Genomic DNA, 16,113 nt, shown 5'->3' with positions numbered 1-16,113 from the left:
CTAGATGATATCAAAGACAATCATCATCCTCAAGCCTGGGCGGTTGGTGTTCCTGATAGTAATTAGGATGGCCTGTCCAACACGAAGATTCTTGCCATCGAGGAATTTCTTCCACCCAACCGAGTTTAAGTGTGTGCGAGCGTCCGTGTCCATGCGGTATGTACAAGTTGTGACGGAGCCCCTTGCAGTAAGGCGTAGTCCAGCTGAGCCTTCTTCATCAGGCTCGATACCATAACTCGCAGATATGCTCTTTGCCAATTTCTGAATAAGAAAAACATTTCAATTAATAAATAGCCTCGCAAATAAGTACATATGGATTATCTACACTATTAATAGTTTCCTTAGATTCTACACTAATAAGCATGTGATCGAACTCTACACTAAAACATATCATCGACTAGAGTCCACACAACATACCATATCATTGGACTGTACACTAAGTATTTCATCGGATAATTTGCATTTGTAAATATAACATACCATATCATGTCGATCAATCATGGTATTTGTCAGGCGGGTCACGAATGGCACCCCAACAAAGTCAGCATGTGGTGGAATTATGTCCCACAGGTTGGACACCTCCTCCTCACTCAGCCTTGTTCTTTGGGCTACGATGGCTTCATGAAGTGGGTCCTCGTCATCTTCATCGACTAGGTCCTCATTATCTTCCTCATCTTCATCATCTTCCACCAGGTTGAGATAAATGACAGCCAGCTTGGGTCTTTCTGCTCTGAAGGAGAAGCTGATCAACTCACCACCAGTAAGACGCATGCGAGCGACGAAACGGGCCCATCCATCTCCTCCAATCTGCGACATATTGCGTCCTTTCTCGACCTCCATAGTGTACGGCCCCCCAGGAGCCTCAAATGTCACAGTGTCTCCTGTCAGCTTGTTGAATTTCAACCTCACATTGCATGGGACGATCTGTGTAAAATAAGCAAAATGACACAATGCAGTAATGCCAACACTAAAAATAAAATAGTTATTACATTTCATCTAATTTCTTACCGCTGCATGACGAAAACCCGGCTGGAAGTAGATGCCGAACAGCTTGCCAGTTGCAAGGCTGCTGGCGCACCTTGACTTGCACAGTCGACATAGTGGTGGTGGTGGTGGCGCCATTTTTCCTAAAGCAATATGAGCAACGGATTAACGATCCACTTCACAGAAAAGAAAAAAAGTAGCATGAGATATTTTTGGTTCTTCCGCGAGAAGCAATTTGATGGACAATTATAATCCTAAGATCTAGTAACATATTAGATGACAAGGTACGACCTACATTTTGCCAAAAAGTAACTAAATCAACTAAATGAAAATGTTCTAAATCAACTAAATGAAAATGGTGCATACTAAATCAACTAAATGAACTAGCCTACTAAATCAACTAAATCAAAATGTTCTAAATCAACTAAATGAACTAGCCTACTAAATCAACTAAATCAAAATGTTCAAAATCAACTAGCCTACTAAATCAACTAAATCAAAATGTTCAAAATCAACTAGCCTACTAAATCAACTAAATCAAAATGTAGGAAGGACGGAGGAGGAGGCCGGTGTCGAGTCCAGCAAGGAGGAGGAGGGGCCGGCCGGCGGCCAGTGGAGGGAGGACGGAGGAGGAAGGTGGAGCGAGGAGGGGCCGGCCAGCGGCGAGTGGAGAGGGAGAACGGAGGAGGAGGCCGGTACCGAGTCTAGCAAGGAGGAGGAGGAGGTGATGGCGACGCAGAGGGAGGAGGGCGACGGGGGAGGACCGGTGCGGGGGATAGAGAGGGATCCAGTGAGTGTGTGACTGTGAGTGGATCGGATAGAGGAGATGGGGTGGGAAATGGGATGGCTTAGCAGTAGCGCGCTATAGAGAAAGACGCTACTGCTAAACTACCTAGCAGCAGCGCCTTTCACAAAGAAGCGCTACTGCTATGTGTCAGCATGTAAAAATAGACTTATAGTTCATTATATCAAAAATACATTGATCATCAACGATCTTTTTGTGTACAATCTGATTTGTCAATATGAATCCTCACTGGTATAGGAACAAGTGAAGACTCATATTGCAGCCACAAATTCTACACATAGAGTTCAATGAAGACCAAGTGCTTGTCAAAGTTTGAGAAGTAACATATTTATGGTGGTAGAAACTCTCTTCACGGAGCGAGGTGGGACTAAATTTTTGTAGTAAACTTAGCAGTAGCGCTTATTGGCGAAATGCGCTGCTACTATGCTACGTAGTAGTAGCGCCCTTCGATATAACGCGTTGCTGCTATAGCTAGCCTCGCGGCGGCCTCGTGGGAATTATAGCAGTAGCGCGTCTTTCAGCTGGCGCGCTACTGCTATATTTATTTCAGCAGCGAGTTATTCTTGAGCTCGCTACGGCTAATTAGCAGCAACGCCTTATTTTAAAGCGCGCTGCTGATAAGATTCTGTGTATAGGCTTTTCCCTAGTAGTGATACTTTATTGCAGAGAGGATCTGAACATCGAGCCCGAGCCACACCCAGCCATCTCCATCACATTTTCCCTCCTTTGCTCTCCACACAATGCATGCCAGCAGCACACAACATTTCCCACGAGGGCCTGGAGAGGATCGGAATGTTGAAGTTGTATGCTGCATTCCATGGTTTAAAAAGTAACCGGGCACTCCAAAAGGGTTATGCAGTAGATTATCCACATACCAAATTTTGATTAGCTGAGCAATTCTATGCAATGGTACATAATACATCTGCGGTAAGGAATGATCAGTAGTCCTGCGATGGCACATAATACATGCAGTAACAAGTGACAAGAGTGAGCTTTCAACTTGCTTCTAGAACAGCATTGCCCACATAATTCCTGGTGCTGTTCTTTCAATATGGATTAATGAAGACAAATTACCGATGGCTGAATCATTTAATTAAACAGTATGGATCCAAGCTCTTCTAAAAATTAGGTGCAACTTGCAAGCCAACAGAGAGGACAATTTGCTACATCATTGCTAGGCAGAACAAAAAAGAAACAGGAAACATATGTAGATTGTCAAATATTTATTATTAATAAGGCCACCATATAATCTCTCAGACTAAAAGAAGATCTAGATAAAAAGAGGGAAAGCCAATTCTTGAGTTCATGAAATAGAAAAACCAGGAAGGTACATTACCAGTAATAAGTAGCAAGAAGACACCTAGAGGCCCAGGAGAAAATAGCGAGGTCAATTCTCCAGTTCAAGAAAATAGATACATGGGGCAGGTTAGCTAGCACATATTACAAACACATACGAGAACTAGGGAATGTCAATTATTGATTTCAAGAACTAGAGACACCAGGAAGGTAGATTACCAATAATAAGTAGCAAGACGATACCTAGAGGCCCAGGATTAAAAACCGAAGTCAATTCTCTGTTTCGAGAAAATAGATAAATGGGGCAGATTAGTTAGCACATAGTACAAAGTACAAACACACACCAAAATGACTTGGTAATTTTGGCATTGACGCACACAATAATCCCTTCTTTCCAAAATGGTATCGGCACAAACATAGATTTCATGTAACTATGTAACAACCAAAGATTCTCGATTTGAATTTTACATGCATCAACAAAGAAGCTTACCGAAAAAGACATCTTGCCCTGTTTTACAAATGAAGCCACAACCACGATACAACCACACCGCAAACGGAGGTCCACAAGTAACATAAAGGTTCGAAAGTACAACGAAATAAAGTACTTGCTGGGGGCAACAGCAAAACAAGCCAACAAAACCCTTCAATTCATACATACTGCAGCTCATAGTGGATCCAATTCATACATACTGCAGCTCATGAGGATACAAACATCCAGGACATTAAAATGCAGCAGCGGACTCATCAAACTTCAGGTGAAAGGTCAACCGTTCACAACATAACCATGTTGCGATGGAAAGAAGTCATGCGGAACAAGACTTTGCTTGAGCTGCAGTTGAGTAGGTTGGACACCTGTGTGATTGAAAGTGGCGACCAACTTGCCATCCATGTCAACCTGAACTAGCCAGTCGGAAAATTCGACCAGGACAAGCAACTCACCATCCCCAGGCACGACCACCGTTTCCCAAGAGTCATCGTCGTCGCGTTTTCCACATGACGCCCTAATCTCTGCAAGCGGCAATTCAATGTGGCACTTGAAGGTCCAAACCTCGCTTGCATAGTCCTACAACACCCAGATATCAATGCTTGTCGCTTTGTCGTTAAAGCTAGACATGCCGAGCATGCTATCCATCTCAAACAGCCCATCACAGGTGGTACCACGAACAACGGGGACGCGCATCTGTCGGAACGTCTCGGCTGTGGTGTCAAACACAATTATCATGTTGCTTTCGCCCTCGTGCTGCTGCACCCGGTACCAATGCAGCCCGCCACGGACTAGCACAGACTTGGTGCCGAATATGACTTCTTTATGCACTTCCCCCGGCCCGACGACGCATCTAGGCGGTTGGCCGGAGCTCAACGATAAAACATAGCAGCCAGCTTCCCTCCCAGCTGCCGGACACGGGTACATCAGTACCCTGTACCTGTATTCGCCGGTTGGGGGGTGACGGTACATCCCCAAGAACCTGAAATCCAAAGGCAGCATGAGGGGGGCATACTGACGGGTCGCTGGGTTGCAGATGCCCAAGTACTTGCCGCGGCACCAGTCGACGACAACGAGGCCGTCAAAGGAGGCCTCCAGACCTTTGATTTCGGAGGCTCGATCAAGTCGCGCGATGGTCGGCGGCGGCCCGGTGGTCGAAGGGGGTGATTTCCAGGGAGCCGCCGATCTTGTAGTAGGGGGAGGTTGAGGACGTAGACGAGGGGCCGGGTGGGCTGGCGGTCGTGGTGGGCGAGGAGGAAGTCGCGGGCGGAGGTGGCTGTGCGCCAGGCGCGGCAGACGGCGAGGCAGCGGAGGAGGGATTTGGGGGGGAGGCGAACGAGGATGTCCCAGATGAGGATCTCATCCGGGAGGCCACCATGAGGAGGCGTCGGCCCTGCCCTTGCTGCCTCCGCCATGGCCGCCGGCCAGGAGCTAGCCCTGCATCTAGATCGGCCGCAGGAGCAGCCTGGAGGAGTGGGGAAAAGTGGTAGTGACGGCGCTCGTGGGGAAGGCGTCAAAGTTGTAGGAGTACTATGTTGGTACTGAGCTGAATGAAATCCAATACCAGTCCCTAGGATGCCAAGCATCAGAGTAATTTTTGGTCATGTAATAAGTAAATCAATGCGAAGGGTGCGTCCCTGATGAAACGACATCGCACTCATGGACCCTTGGATGTGATGTTACTCATTGACCTAACTAGGATCAGAAGAGTTCACCAAAGAAATGTTTCGATCAAGCAAAGTAGTAGCAACAATATGCACATGAGGAGGAAAAGAGCACTTTCTAGCAAAAAGGCAATCATTTCTAGATTTCCATATGCACCACGTGAAATTGAAAATGGTGGGTATTGATGCCTAGGGGTGATTCATATTAAGTAAAGCATGAATAACACTCTGCATAGAGAGAGATGATTTTGCCTTAAGATATCATATCTAATGTAACAAGGACACTACACCACAGCACCACATCCCCAACAAACAGGTTGGTCGGAAAAACAGCGTCTGCCGACACAGTCGGTCGGGAAAAAGTATTGCCGACCGACAGCGTCTGTTGGGGTAAGTCCAGACGGGAAAACCTTTTCCCGACCGACATGTCTTTCCCGACCGACAGTTGGACGCCTATAAACCGAATTGCCGACCGACTTTCTGATGGCCTACCCTGGAATCTTTCCCGACCGATTTTCAGCTGGTGTTGCTCTTGAAGCTTTCCCGACCGACCGTTTGACAGTACAGTCTTTGCCGACCGACTTTCTGCTGCCCCTATCCTGAACCTTTCCCGACCAACTGTGCGATGGTGTCTTTTTTGCCGACCGACTTTCCGTTGGTCCTAGCATGAGCCTTTGCCAACCAACAATAGGATGCTGTTTTGTTTTGCCAACCAACAATTTGACAGCACGTACCCTTGATTTCCCATCTGCCTTTCAATACAATGTCAACCAAAATCAAGTTGCATATCTCATTATAATATGATATTAGTCAAGTTACAGAACTTGCATGTACTCCGAAAATATTAAATCATGACCAAAGAAGGATAACATATTAATTACTTCTCACAAATAAAGGAAACATTTACGGTTCAACGACCGAATCACCCAACAGGTTTACAAAATGATAGATGCATCTCCAATATTCATTGTTTGCTCCATTACACAAAATACCCAGGTGACAAGATGACATATAGGTTTACAAAATGAGACCTAAAAGACACATTGTTTTTGCTCCATTACAGAAAATCTCTAGCTGATGCAAACTGACATCTTCCTGGTTCCTTCCTGCTCCTTTTGTATGTCTTTTCTACAAAGGATAAAAATGTAATGGTGAGCATGCATTCAGAGACAATGGCAAAAACAATAATTGTATAAAGCATCTAGGGCAATTGGCAGTAAAAAACTATGGGATTTTAGTGTTACAAAAAATAGCTCAAGTTCAGAACAATGCCACAACATGTGTTAATTAGATCTTTGCTGTGTTGGACATCATAAAGCCTCGATGCAACGTGACCATGAAGTATATTTCAGGAAATATGAGCAATATAGAGGTGTACTCGGAGCAACACCTGGTACTATTTTGCAATATAAAGCAGCAGCAGGGACGAGCTGGAGCGCGAAAGGGTGAACTTTTCGCGCGCCAACGGCCATCCGGCCATCTAGCGCTTGGCGCCAAGCCAGTAACCAATTATGCACAGCAAGTATGTGATCTACTTTGCTAACCTAGCTACCAGGGACGCTCTACACAAGGCAGGCATAGACGGCTCTTACTGCCAAGCCCACGCTATTGCTCCCATCCCACGGAAGGAAAACTCTAGCTTATACTCTGTTCCTCGTCATTTCTAGCTAGGATGTAACACGATGACATGTATGCAAGTACTGAATAGTTAGGTCCCATGGTGCAATCCGTAGCTCGATGCCTACACGATACGATGAGCGAAAAAATGAAACTCAAGCCGACTGAACCAGCCTAGCACAAGAAACAGAACTCTAGCTTCTACTCCGTTCCTCATCATATCTACTCTGTGACACCATGACATGAAATGTATGCAAGCATCGGATAATTAGATCGCGCATAACAACTCATAGCCTGACGCCGACGCAACAAGCAAAAGCATCAAACTGAATCAACCTGAACCAGCCCAGCACAGATAGATAACTGAACTTGGAGCAGAGAAATGAGTATCTAGATCAGCGACGGCAGCAAGCACAGGACTAGAACAGAAAGCGATGGGGGATTGGGAAGAAATTATACCTGCGGAGGTTCATCGCAGCCGGGCAATATCACGGGCAACATAATTAAGTTGTATTTCCATCATCTGGACATAAGGCAAAAAATTAGCATGTTCGGACAATTACTCTTGTAAACAATAGCATGGACATGAGAGCAACTTTTGCATCACATTATTATTTCCTTGTATTTCTACTAAACCATGTAAGCTATGAACTGTACATTAAGAAGTGGCAATGAACTAGGCAGGTATTGAAAATAAGAGAAGATAGACCAGCATTGATCGTTACTGCTCAATGTACAGAGCTAGATAACAACTATCATGAGGAAGAAGAAGATACAAGGGTCTGGTTAAGTTCATTTCGATCCCTGGTTTTGTAGCTCAAAAAATAAATACTAGCTCATGATTCAAATATACCTTAGCGGCGGGACGAGGAACATGCCCCAGGTTTGTAGGGTTTCATCTAGCAAAGTGATCATGAGTCAGTATCACGCATCAAACAATTCGAGATAAGTGGACAAAACACACAATGTTGGTGATTACCTTGCTAGATGGCCATGCAATGGACCTTGTGACAGCATCAGCGATAATTTGTAAACCTTCATCTTCAAAAGGCAAAGTAGCATCCCTTCTGATCGCAACATTGACAAGAACCTCATAAGTTCCTAGTCCAAGGGGCTCTCCGCCCACAATAGTGTCTGGGTCAACTGAGATAATTGTTGCCTTAGCAACAGGAGTTTCAGGACCAGTCCATGCATATAGAAGCACATCCATACCAATCTGAATCAATGATTATTTTAGAAACATGAAACAAAATAAAATTTCAACATATAGGTAAGGATGAGAAGATTACAAGGCTTTCATCTTCATAGGCTGATGAGCTTCTTGAAGGGGGCTTTGCAACAACTCTTCTATGAACAAAGGGTTCTTGATCATCCTGTTCATCATCTTCTTCACCATCGTTATTATCCTCAGCTTCAGCTCTTGAGTTCTATCAAACAGAAATAGAGTTAGCGCATGGAAGATGGATTATTGATGCAATGAAAAGATGTGGAAATAGTTCATTACTTGTCGAGAATTGGAACCGTGCTGCGAGCTAGGAGTTTCCAGATTATGCCCTCCTTGTGAAGCTAACATCAATTCCATTCGGTTCATCTGTTCCTGCATTTGTAGCACATGCCCCTCCAGCATGTTAAAGCGATTTTCAGCTTCTCGACGCCCTTCCATTTCAACTAGAACTCTTGTGCTCAATTTACCCCGTGTACCCGGTGTGCCCAAATCTTGAGGTGTTGGCTCTAGACCTAACACACGGACACGACCCCTGGGCTCCTTCATTCCACATACACGTGCAAACAGATCACCTTCTTTAATGTTTTTTTCCTTCCATTCGGGGTGCTGTTCACCTTTCTCTATGAGTTCCTTCTGCAAAATGATATGTACTTGCTATGTAAATTCTACTTGTACAAGTTCTGTCTAACACTGAAAAAACGTGGCAAAAGGGACTCACAATTGTTGCTGCTGCCTGCGGCACATAATTCCCTTTCCTTTCCCCTTTCTTGCATGTATGTGTTTCGATATAAACTTCATCTCTTCGAGGATCATGCTCAAGTTTGACAGCCTACAATCATTTATTTATTTCACTATGCATTAGTCATTAAAACACAGTGGCATATCTTTTTAATTGGGGTAATTGCGTTTACCATTTCATTGGCAACACGGGCATGACTGTTGCTGCCAGATGTATGAGGCACTGCATTGGCACGATTCTTTTTGGCGATAGCACTACGAGACTACAAGACAAGTAAATGAGATTTATCACATGTATTGTTTGCTGCCAGATGTATGGTGCATATTTGTTTATCTATGTCCAATAGGACGACTACAGTTTTGATTCAGCAGGATGACTTACTTCAAATGCCGAAGATCTCCAATAAGTAATAAGGGTCTTCCAATCAGCTTCACTAATTCTGCTATCACGTCTTTTCATAAGTTGTGCATCAGTCAGCGCAGCATCAAACTTGTACCTCTTTAAATCTGACTTCCAATCCTTCCATTTTATGTGTGAAGTGTTGAGAACAAAGCTCAAGGCGGTTGAGTCGAGCTCATAAAATGCCTATTAAAATGAAAGAAAGCAGAATACTCGGTTAGATAGCATTAAAAAAGAGTAAGTTATAAATTATGCTCATTTATACCTTCAAGGTCTCCCACACTAACAATTTTTTGTCTACATCAACATCTCGCCAATCTAACTCTGCAGGTGATATATGCTTCCTCACCAAAGTACCAATGAAATTGGCAAATTCAGTTGCATCTGGCCCAACAGGCTGGCCATTCCCATTAAGTGGAATATGGATTTTGGGTTGATTCAGCCTTGCATATATGTTAGCCTTTCGAGTAATTTTTCTTCCACCTTTCTTTTGACTACCTTCATCATCAAGCTCACAAGTAATCTCTTCATGCAAGAAAATTAACATAGTCATACAACAATTCTAGCAAGTGACATTAGGCCACAATATGAGCAAGTATAACCCACTACAAATACCTTTGGAAGGCTGATGCTCAGGATCTACATGATCTTGATCTTTTGATACCCTAGACCTCAAAACACGTCCTTCATTCGCGCTTATAGGTGCGCTGGAGGGTGCCTGCATAGATATATAGTTTAGTGTTGCAAGCTACATTTGCTTCCTTCAGGTAGAACATCTTCAGGGCTACATACCTTTCTTTTCTTTTTGGGGGCTTGGTTCGCTTCCATATCTTCCTGCATAGAAGCTCTTGTTGCTCATACCGCTGCTAGCCATTTATCATTCTCTTCAATGGTCTTGCTTCTCAGTAGTTCATACTCTACCGCTTTCAGTTGTTCCTCCGTGACCCCACCATCTTTAGCTCTTCCGTTTGCGCTTGCCATTTTTCCTCCTGCAAAAGACACACTATGTGAGTACATCGCTGAAAATACAAAACATTAGAGGATCATACACAACACTTACTTTTTTTCAATATCACTTGTTTTAAGAACTAGTCCATCTATATCTGTCCTAGCAGAACCAATGCATCCATCCGCAACAGCCACACGTATAGCAGTACATGGATCAGGCAACGTCACACATAAAACATTACCATTGTCATCTTTAGATTCTTCTATGTCATATAATGATGGAACAACAACAGTAGACCACTCAGCATCAATGGGATCTTCAACATAGTAAACTTGAGTTGCTTGTGTGGCTAATATGAAGGGCTCGTCTGATATTTTCTCACCGGTATTGAACAAATGCTTGAAATTCACAGAAGTGATTCCAAACTGATCAGTTTGCACCCATTCATCTTCTACACGATTATCAACCCAGTCACATTTGAACAACACTACTTTCCCTTCATGTTGATAATTCAACTCAAGAATTTCCTTTATAATGCCATAATAGGTCTTGTTTCTTACACTAATATTGTCACCTTTTCCTTTTGCAAAGGATGTGGTTTGTGCAACAAGAGCTACTCCACTACTCTGGAATGACCGGCCCTCATCATATGATTGTGTATGAAAGTCTGTCCCATTTATAGTGTAGCTACTATACTTCATAGCAACCAAGTTTGGCTCTTTAGCTAATATTTTTATCTCATGAGGTGCTTCATCGCCCATTTCTGCCACCTGTGATTATGAAATGCTATTGTTACTCTACAATGGGATGGGATTATATGTCTTATAGGTTGACAGTCACATGCCCACTTACGTGCAATTTAAACCACTCATGAAAGGTCTCGTAATGCACACGCTTGACTTCTCGATGACTTCGAACACCAATAGAAGAAAGGTAATCCATATGTTTGCTGCATATAGGTTATATTTATTAATTGACAAGGAGGAGAGAAATAACCTAACAGAAATACATAGTAGGGATATCTTACTCTAGGTATGGTTCTATGTTGTCATAATTGAACAAGACGTATCTGTGGGCTTGCAGCCAAGTTTTGTTATCTAACATCACCATGCACTTGCCAGCCAGCCCTCGACCAATCTTGTGGAAGAAAGGAGTTGTATCATCAACTTCCATATCCAAACCTCCATCATTCCTAGCTCGATTCAACCGACTCTCATCATCCAAATAGTGTGAGCAAAATGTCAAGCTCTCATCAAACAAATAGCCCTCTGCAATTGATCCTTCCACATGACTTCTGGTGTGGACATGTCCCTTGAGCTTTCCTATATACCTCTCTACAGCCCACATGCTGCGAAAATGTACTAGACCAGCTATCATTGCTTGTGCTGGAAGATGAACCATCAAATGCACCATAATATCAAAAAATGATGGGAGGAATATGGCCTCAAGAAGGCTCAAGGTCTCAGCTATTTCATCCTGCAACCTTTGCATGTCACTTATGCGAATAACCTGTGAGTACATTCGCTTGAAAAATCTGCTCACACGAATCAGTACCGCACTCACTCTTTCTGGTAATGTTCTTCTCACTGCAAGTGGCAGCAAGTCTTGCAAAAGGACATGGTTGTCATGGCTCTTTAGCCCAGTTATCTTTTTCTCCTTAACATGCACATTACGGCGTATATTAGATGCATAACCATTAGGAAACATGGCATTTTTAAATACTTTGCAAAATGTCCTCTGCTGATCAGATTCCATTGTGTAAGGTGCCGGAGGAAAAAAAAACTTCATCATCATCAAGATCAATAGGTTGAAGATCCTTTGTAATATTGAGTGCTTGAAGGTCATATAGAGAATTAATATTATCCTTGGTTTTTCCATTGACTGCCAACAAAGTGTTAACTATGTTCTCACACACATTTTTTTCTATGTGCATGATATCAAAGTTATGATGCATCTTCAAATCCTTCCAATATGGTAGTTTGAACCAAATAGACTTTCTTTTCCAAATGATTAGCGGATCCCCTTTCTTGCGTTTCTTAGTTCTAGGCTTCTTCGTTATAGGATCCTTCCCAAACTTGGTTTGCATATTTTCTGTCAGCTCTAAGATTTGCCTACCGGAAAGTGGAATGGGTGCTGTCCCACGTTCTATGTCACCAAATGTGCGTGTATCATACCTCAAGGGGTGATCTGCACGTAAGAACCTATGATGCCCCATATAGCAAGTCTTGCTACCATTTTTTAGCCTAAGAGAACATAATTGAGAGTGGCATTCAGGGCAAGCTCCTTCTCCAGAGGAAGCACAGGCAACCAAAGACCCAAGACCCGGTTTATCCGTAATTGTGCATATTATGGCAGCATGCAACTGAAAATACTCTCCGGTTGAAGCATCATAGGTCCTAACACCATCAAGAAACATATCTACCATATCATCAACTAGTGGCTCAAGATAGACATCAATATCACTACCAGGTGAATTTCTGCCAGGAATCAACAGTGATAGGATGAAATTTGATTGCTTCATAATCATCCAGGGTGGAAAGTTATAAGGAATCAATAATACTGGCCAAATGCTATAGCTGAGATTCATGGATCTAAATGGATTAAAACCATGGGCACATACTACAAGCTTAAGATTTTTGCTGTCTTTTGCAAAATCTTTATTTTTTTCATCAAAATCTTTCCAGAGGGAATCTTTAGGATGCCTAATCAAGCCATCTTGTGTGCGCTCTTCTGCATGCCATCTTGTGAGAGCCGCAGTTCTGGAACACACAAACAACCTTTGAAGCCTCTTCTTTATTGGGAAGTAACGAAGAACCTTCTTAGGAACCTTGTGGACACGTTTCCCATCTGCACTCTTCCTTTCAGATTTCCATCTTGAAGCCTTACATTCTGGGCATGAATTGGCATTGGCATTGTTCTTCCAAAATAGAATGCAATCATTTTCACATGCATGGATATTAACATACCCAAGTCCTAGGCATTTGACTAGTTTTTTAGCTTCATTGGAGTTTTGGGGTATTGCAGACTGAGGGTAAGCATCTTTTAGTAGATCTAACAGCAGATCAAAACTTCTATCAGACCACCCTCCAAGCAGTTTGGTGTGAAGAAGTCTCACTAGGAAACGAAGCTTTGAGAAATTCTTACAGCCTGGATATAGCTCTTGTCTAGAATCAGCTTCAAGTTTGTGGAGAGATTCTAGAAAAGAGTCATCCTGATCTAAACCACAATCATCTTCAAGATCCCCCCCTTTATCCAAACCAGCAGCAAGGTCTCGTAGCAAATCAGATATATCATCGCCCTCATCCCTATCATCACCCTCATCTAGATTTGGAGGAATGGAAGAAGAAGAGACATGTTCTCCATGAAACATCCACTGTTTGTAGCCATCTACAAATCCCTCGCATACCAGGTGCTCACAGACTTCAGACTCTTCTCTCCAGTATGAGTTCACACAGTTTTTGCAAGGACATAAGATTTTATTCTCGACCGATGATTTATTAAATGCAAAGCCTAGGAATTGGGCGAGCCCTTGTAAGTACTTCTCTGTATGCCTACATGCAAGTGTACATGTGTAGTGTGTTATATATAGTTTCAGCATCTAAGAAATTTAAAACATATATGCTGCGTTATACCTAGGTGCATCCATCCAACTTCTATCCATGGTAGCTAGCTCACACTTGGTCACTACAAATACACACTAAATCCTGAACAGATGATATCACAACCAAAGAATGCAAGGAATTACTTGAAGTACTATAAATACAATGGCTCGGAAAAGAAAGTAAGAATCATAGAACCAATTCAATGGTAGTACACATAGCAAAGGTATATACCACCATAAATAAACAGACCAAAGATATGGTTGACTCACCAACTAGTGGAGGATGTCGTGAAAAGCACGGAAGGGGATTACTGCGCCGCTGCTGGAAGTTGAGTCGTTGGTAGCAAGAATCCTAATAACCAACCAGATTACACACTAAAAAAATCAGTGCCAAACATAAGGAGGTATCTCTACATATTCATGGCATCCACACACATGGAGGGCCTCTAGACTTGAGTGGGGCAGAGGAACTCACTTGAGTGGATGCAGTAAGCACGTCGGTGGATGATCTCTTGAAGATGAGCTCCCACGGTGTAGCCTCCTGAAGGAAAAAATGCATAAGAGCCGAAGCCTAAGCAAAACCTTCAATTCATGTTCACACGCAACATTGGCTGGGTTATGCTAGGAACATACTAAGATAACAACTTCAATAAATCTTGGAGCAACATTTGTGACAAAATACCAACAAGATATTAAGCTCACCAATTTCATAAATAATATCTGTTTGTTAGCCACTAACTCCTAATCTATCTACCATTTCAGTTATTCACATAATTTCTGAATCAAACAGCCAGACTAAAAGCACTCCATCAACTAATCATATACTAAAAGAAAAATAAATAGTGGACACTCCACACACACCTTGTGCACTAAGGTGGTGTTTGGTTCAGGCAAATATGATGCTAGGTACAATCAAATACCACAAGCTGGTCACTAAGTACCAATGATTCTGCTACTCTTCTTCCTCTGCTCAATGGTACCAACAATGGTTCTCTATGCAACCTGCAACAGAAACAAAAGAGAGATGAAGTCAGGTCGCATGTACAGAGAGATGAAAATCCACACTGCGTGAGGTCTCCCCGAGTTCAGATGCTAAACTTCCTTAAGAGGAAATACAAGAATCTAGCCTCGATGCTTATCTCACCAAGTCAGAGAAACCACTTCCTATGAAAGGTAAAAAGTTGTTCAGTATATAGAATTTTGTTTTAGCCCATGATGTTGAATATAAAATCTCTTACGAGATCATGCTGAACAACACTAAGGACAATGTAGAAACTTGCTAGACTTAATGAGTGATCCCTGCTCATTAAACCTGTAACAATTCAGGCATAAACCATGTAAAATGCATCTGTTCCTTCTTTTTTAATGTCAGGACAAACGTGTGTACTTACACAACTAACGGTAATGAAACATTGTTCTCAAATCATATGTACAGATCCAGTTCGGCCTCCACATGAAGCTGCAGAGTTAGTATCATCATTTCCTCAGAAGAACATCGGAGTTGTCCCCGCCACATTCGTTCTACGAAAGATCCCCACTGCCAGAGCTCCAACATGCCTCTAGGGGAGAGAGAGAGAGAGATGGAGAGAGAGAGGAGCTGTACCTCAGACGCACGCTGCCCGGTTACAAGTTGAAGCAGCCACTCGGACGGACGAGCGCGGGGCGCCGATGGACGGGCAGGACGGAACTGCGTGGGGCGCCGATGGACGGGCAGGACGGAACTGCGTGGGGCGCCGATGGACGGGCAGGATGGCGCGGGGCGGAGATGGATGGGCATGACGGTGCAGAGCGGCGCAGGGCGGAGATGGATGGGCACGGGACGGCGCGGGGCGACGCAGGGCAGTTAGGACGGCGCGGGGCGGCGCAGCAGAGGCAGGACGGCACGGGGCTGGCAGGACGGCGCAGGGCGGGCAGGACGGCGTAGCGGAGGTCGTGGGACGGCCTGGGGAACGACCGGCGGGAGGCGTGGGGCGGCGGTGGAATGGCTGGGATCTAGGGATCTGGCGGCGTGGCTGGGGGGAAATGTTAGGGATTTGGCTGCTCGTGGGGATTGAAGTGATTTGAAAAAAAAACATTTCGCGGGCTGGGCCAGACTTCACGCTAAAATTTGGCCGTTCGCGCGCGAGGCCCATTTAGCATCTGACTGTTGGTCGGGGTTATTTGCCGACCGATGGTCCGTGGGCCATAAGGGAATTCCCGACCGACAGTTCGATGGTATATGTTTTATCATTCCCGACCGACGGTGTGTCACCGTAAATAATTTTCCCGACCCACAGTCTATTAGAAACTTTCATGGCCAACCGTGGGTCGGCAATAGTGACTTTTTCCCAACACACAACGGTAAGGAATT

General features: G+C 43.8%; 2 protein-coding genes and 2 pseudogenes across 3 annotated transcripts; all 4 read right to left on the bottom strand.

Moving 5' to 3' along the window:
• LOC147977327 (uncharacterized) lies at positions 1–1,122 on the bottom strand. Its single transcript, XM_087519956.1, has 3 exons — positions 1,009–1,122; positions 481–924; positions 1–261 (listed from the first exon to the last, which is right to left on the bottom strand). Exons 1-3 carry the CDS (start codon positions 1,120–1,122, stop codon positions 1–3), a joined length of 819 nt encoding a protein of 272 aa, XP_087376082.1.
• Positions 1,123–3,836: 2,714 nt separating this feature from the next.
• LOC147977326 (putative F-box protein At1g32420) lies at positions 3,837–4,984 on the bottom strand (annotated as a pseudogene).
• Positions 4,985–6,118: 1,134 nt separating this feature from the next.
• On the bottom strand, positions 6,119–15,765 carry LOC125516463 (uncharacterized). 2 transcript variants are annotated; one of them, XM_087519954.1, is made up of 16 exons: positions 15,367–15,765; positions 14,625–14,765; positions 14,239–14,304; positions 14,034–14,115; positions 10,006–10,202; positions 9,829–9,931; positions 9,479–9,738; positions 9,196–9,399; positions 8,987–9,076; positions 8,794–8,904; positions 8,355–8,708; positions 8,140–8,277; positions 7,830–8,066; positions 7,704–7,749; positions 7,310–7,373; positions 6,119–6,361 (listed from the first exon to the last, which is right to left on the bottom strand). In XM_087519954.1, the coding sequence occupies exons 5-14, from the start codon at positions 10,051–10,053 to the stop codon at positions 7,705–7,707; spliced, it is 1,590 nt and encodes a 529-aa protein (XP_087376080.1). In that variant the 5' UTR covers positions 10,054–10,202; positions 14,034–14,115; positions 14,239–14,304; positions 14,625–14,765; positions 15,367–15,765; the 3' UTR covers positions 6,119–6,361; positions 7,310–7,373; position 7,704. The 2 variants fall into 2 exon arrangements, with proteins under 2 accessions (XP_087376080.1, XP_087376081.1); XM_087519955.1 differs by having other exon boundaries at positions 14,705–14,765.
• Positions 11,186–12,809, bottom strand: LOC147977325 (uncharacterized; annotated as a pseudogene).
• Positions 15,766–16,113: the final 348 nt, after the last annotated feature.

Source organism: Triticum urartu, chromosome 4A, assembly GCF_056163025.1.
Source record: "Triticum urartu cultivar PI428250 chromosome 4A, HENAU_Tu73, whole genome shotgun sequence".
NCBI lineage: Eukaryota > Viridiplantae > Streptophyta > Magnoliopsida > Poales > Poaceae > Triticum > Triticum urartu.
This window is presented reverse-complemented; position numbering and strand designations above follow the sequence as displayed.

Coding starts and splice junctions, on each gene's coding strand:
- LOC125516463 (XM_087519954.1), bottom strand. CDS start 10,053: ATGCAGGAAGATATGGAAGCGAACCAAGCCCCCAAAAAGAAAAGAAAG. Junction 9,077..9,195: donor GGAGATCTTCGGCATTTGAA/GTAAGTCATCCT, acceptor CTTGTCTTGTAG/TCTCGTAGTGCTATCGCCAA. Junction 7,750..7,829: donor TTGCATGGCCATCTAGCAAG/GTAATCACCAAC, acceptor TCACTTTGCTAG/ATGAAACCCTACAAACCTGG.
- LOC147977327 (XM_087519956.1), bottom strand. CDS start 1,122: ATGGCGCCACCACCACCACCACTATGTCGACTGTGCAAGTCAAGGTGC. Junction 925..1,008: donor CGGGTTTTCGTCATGCAGCG/GTAAGAAATTAG, acceptor TATTTTACACAG/ATCGTCCCATGCAATGTGAG. Junction 262..480: donor TGATTGATCGACATGATATG/GTATGTTATATT, acceptor TTTCTTATTCAG/AAATTGGCAAAGAGCATATC.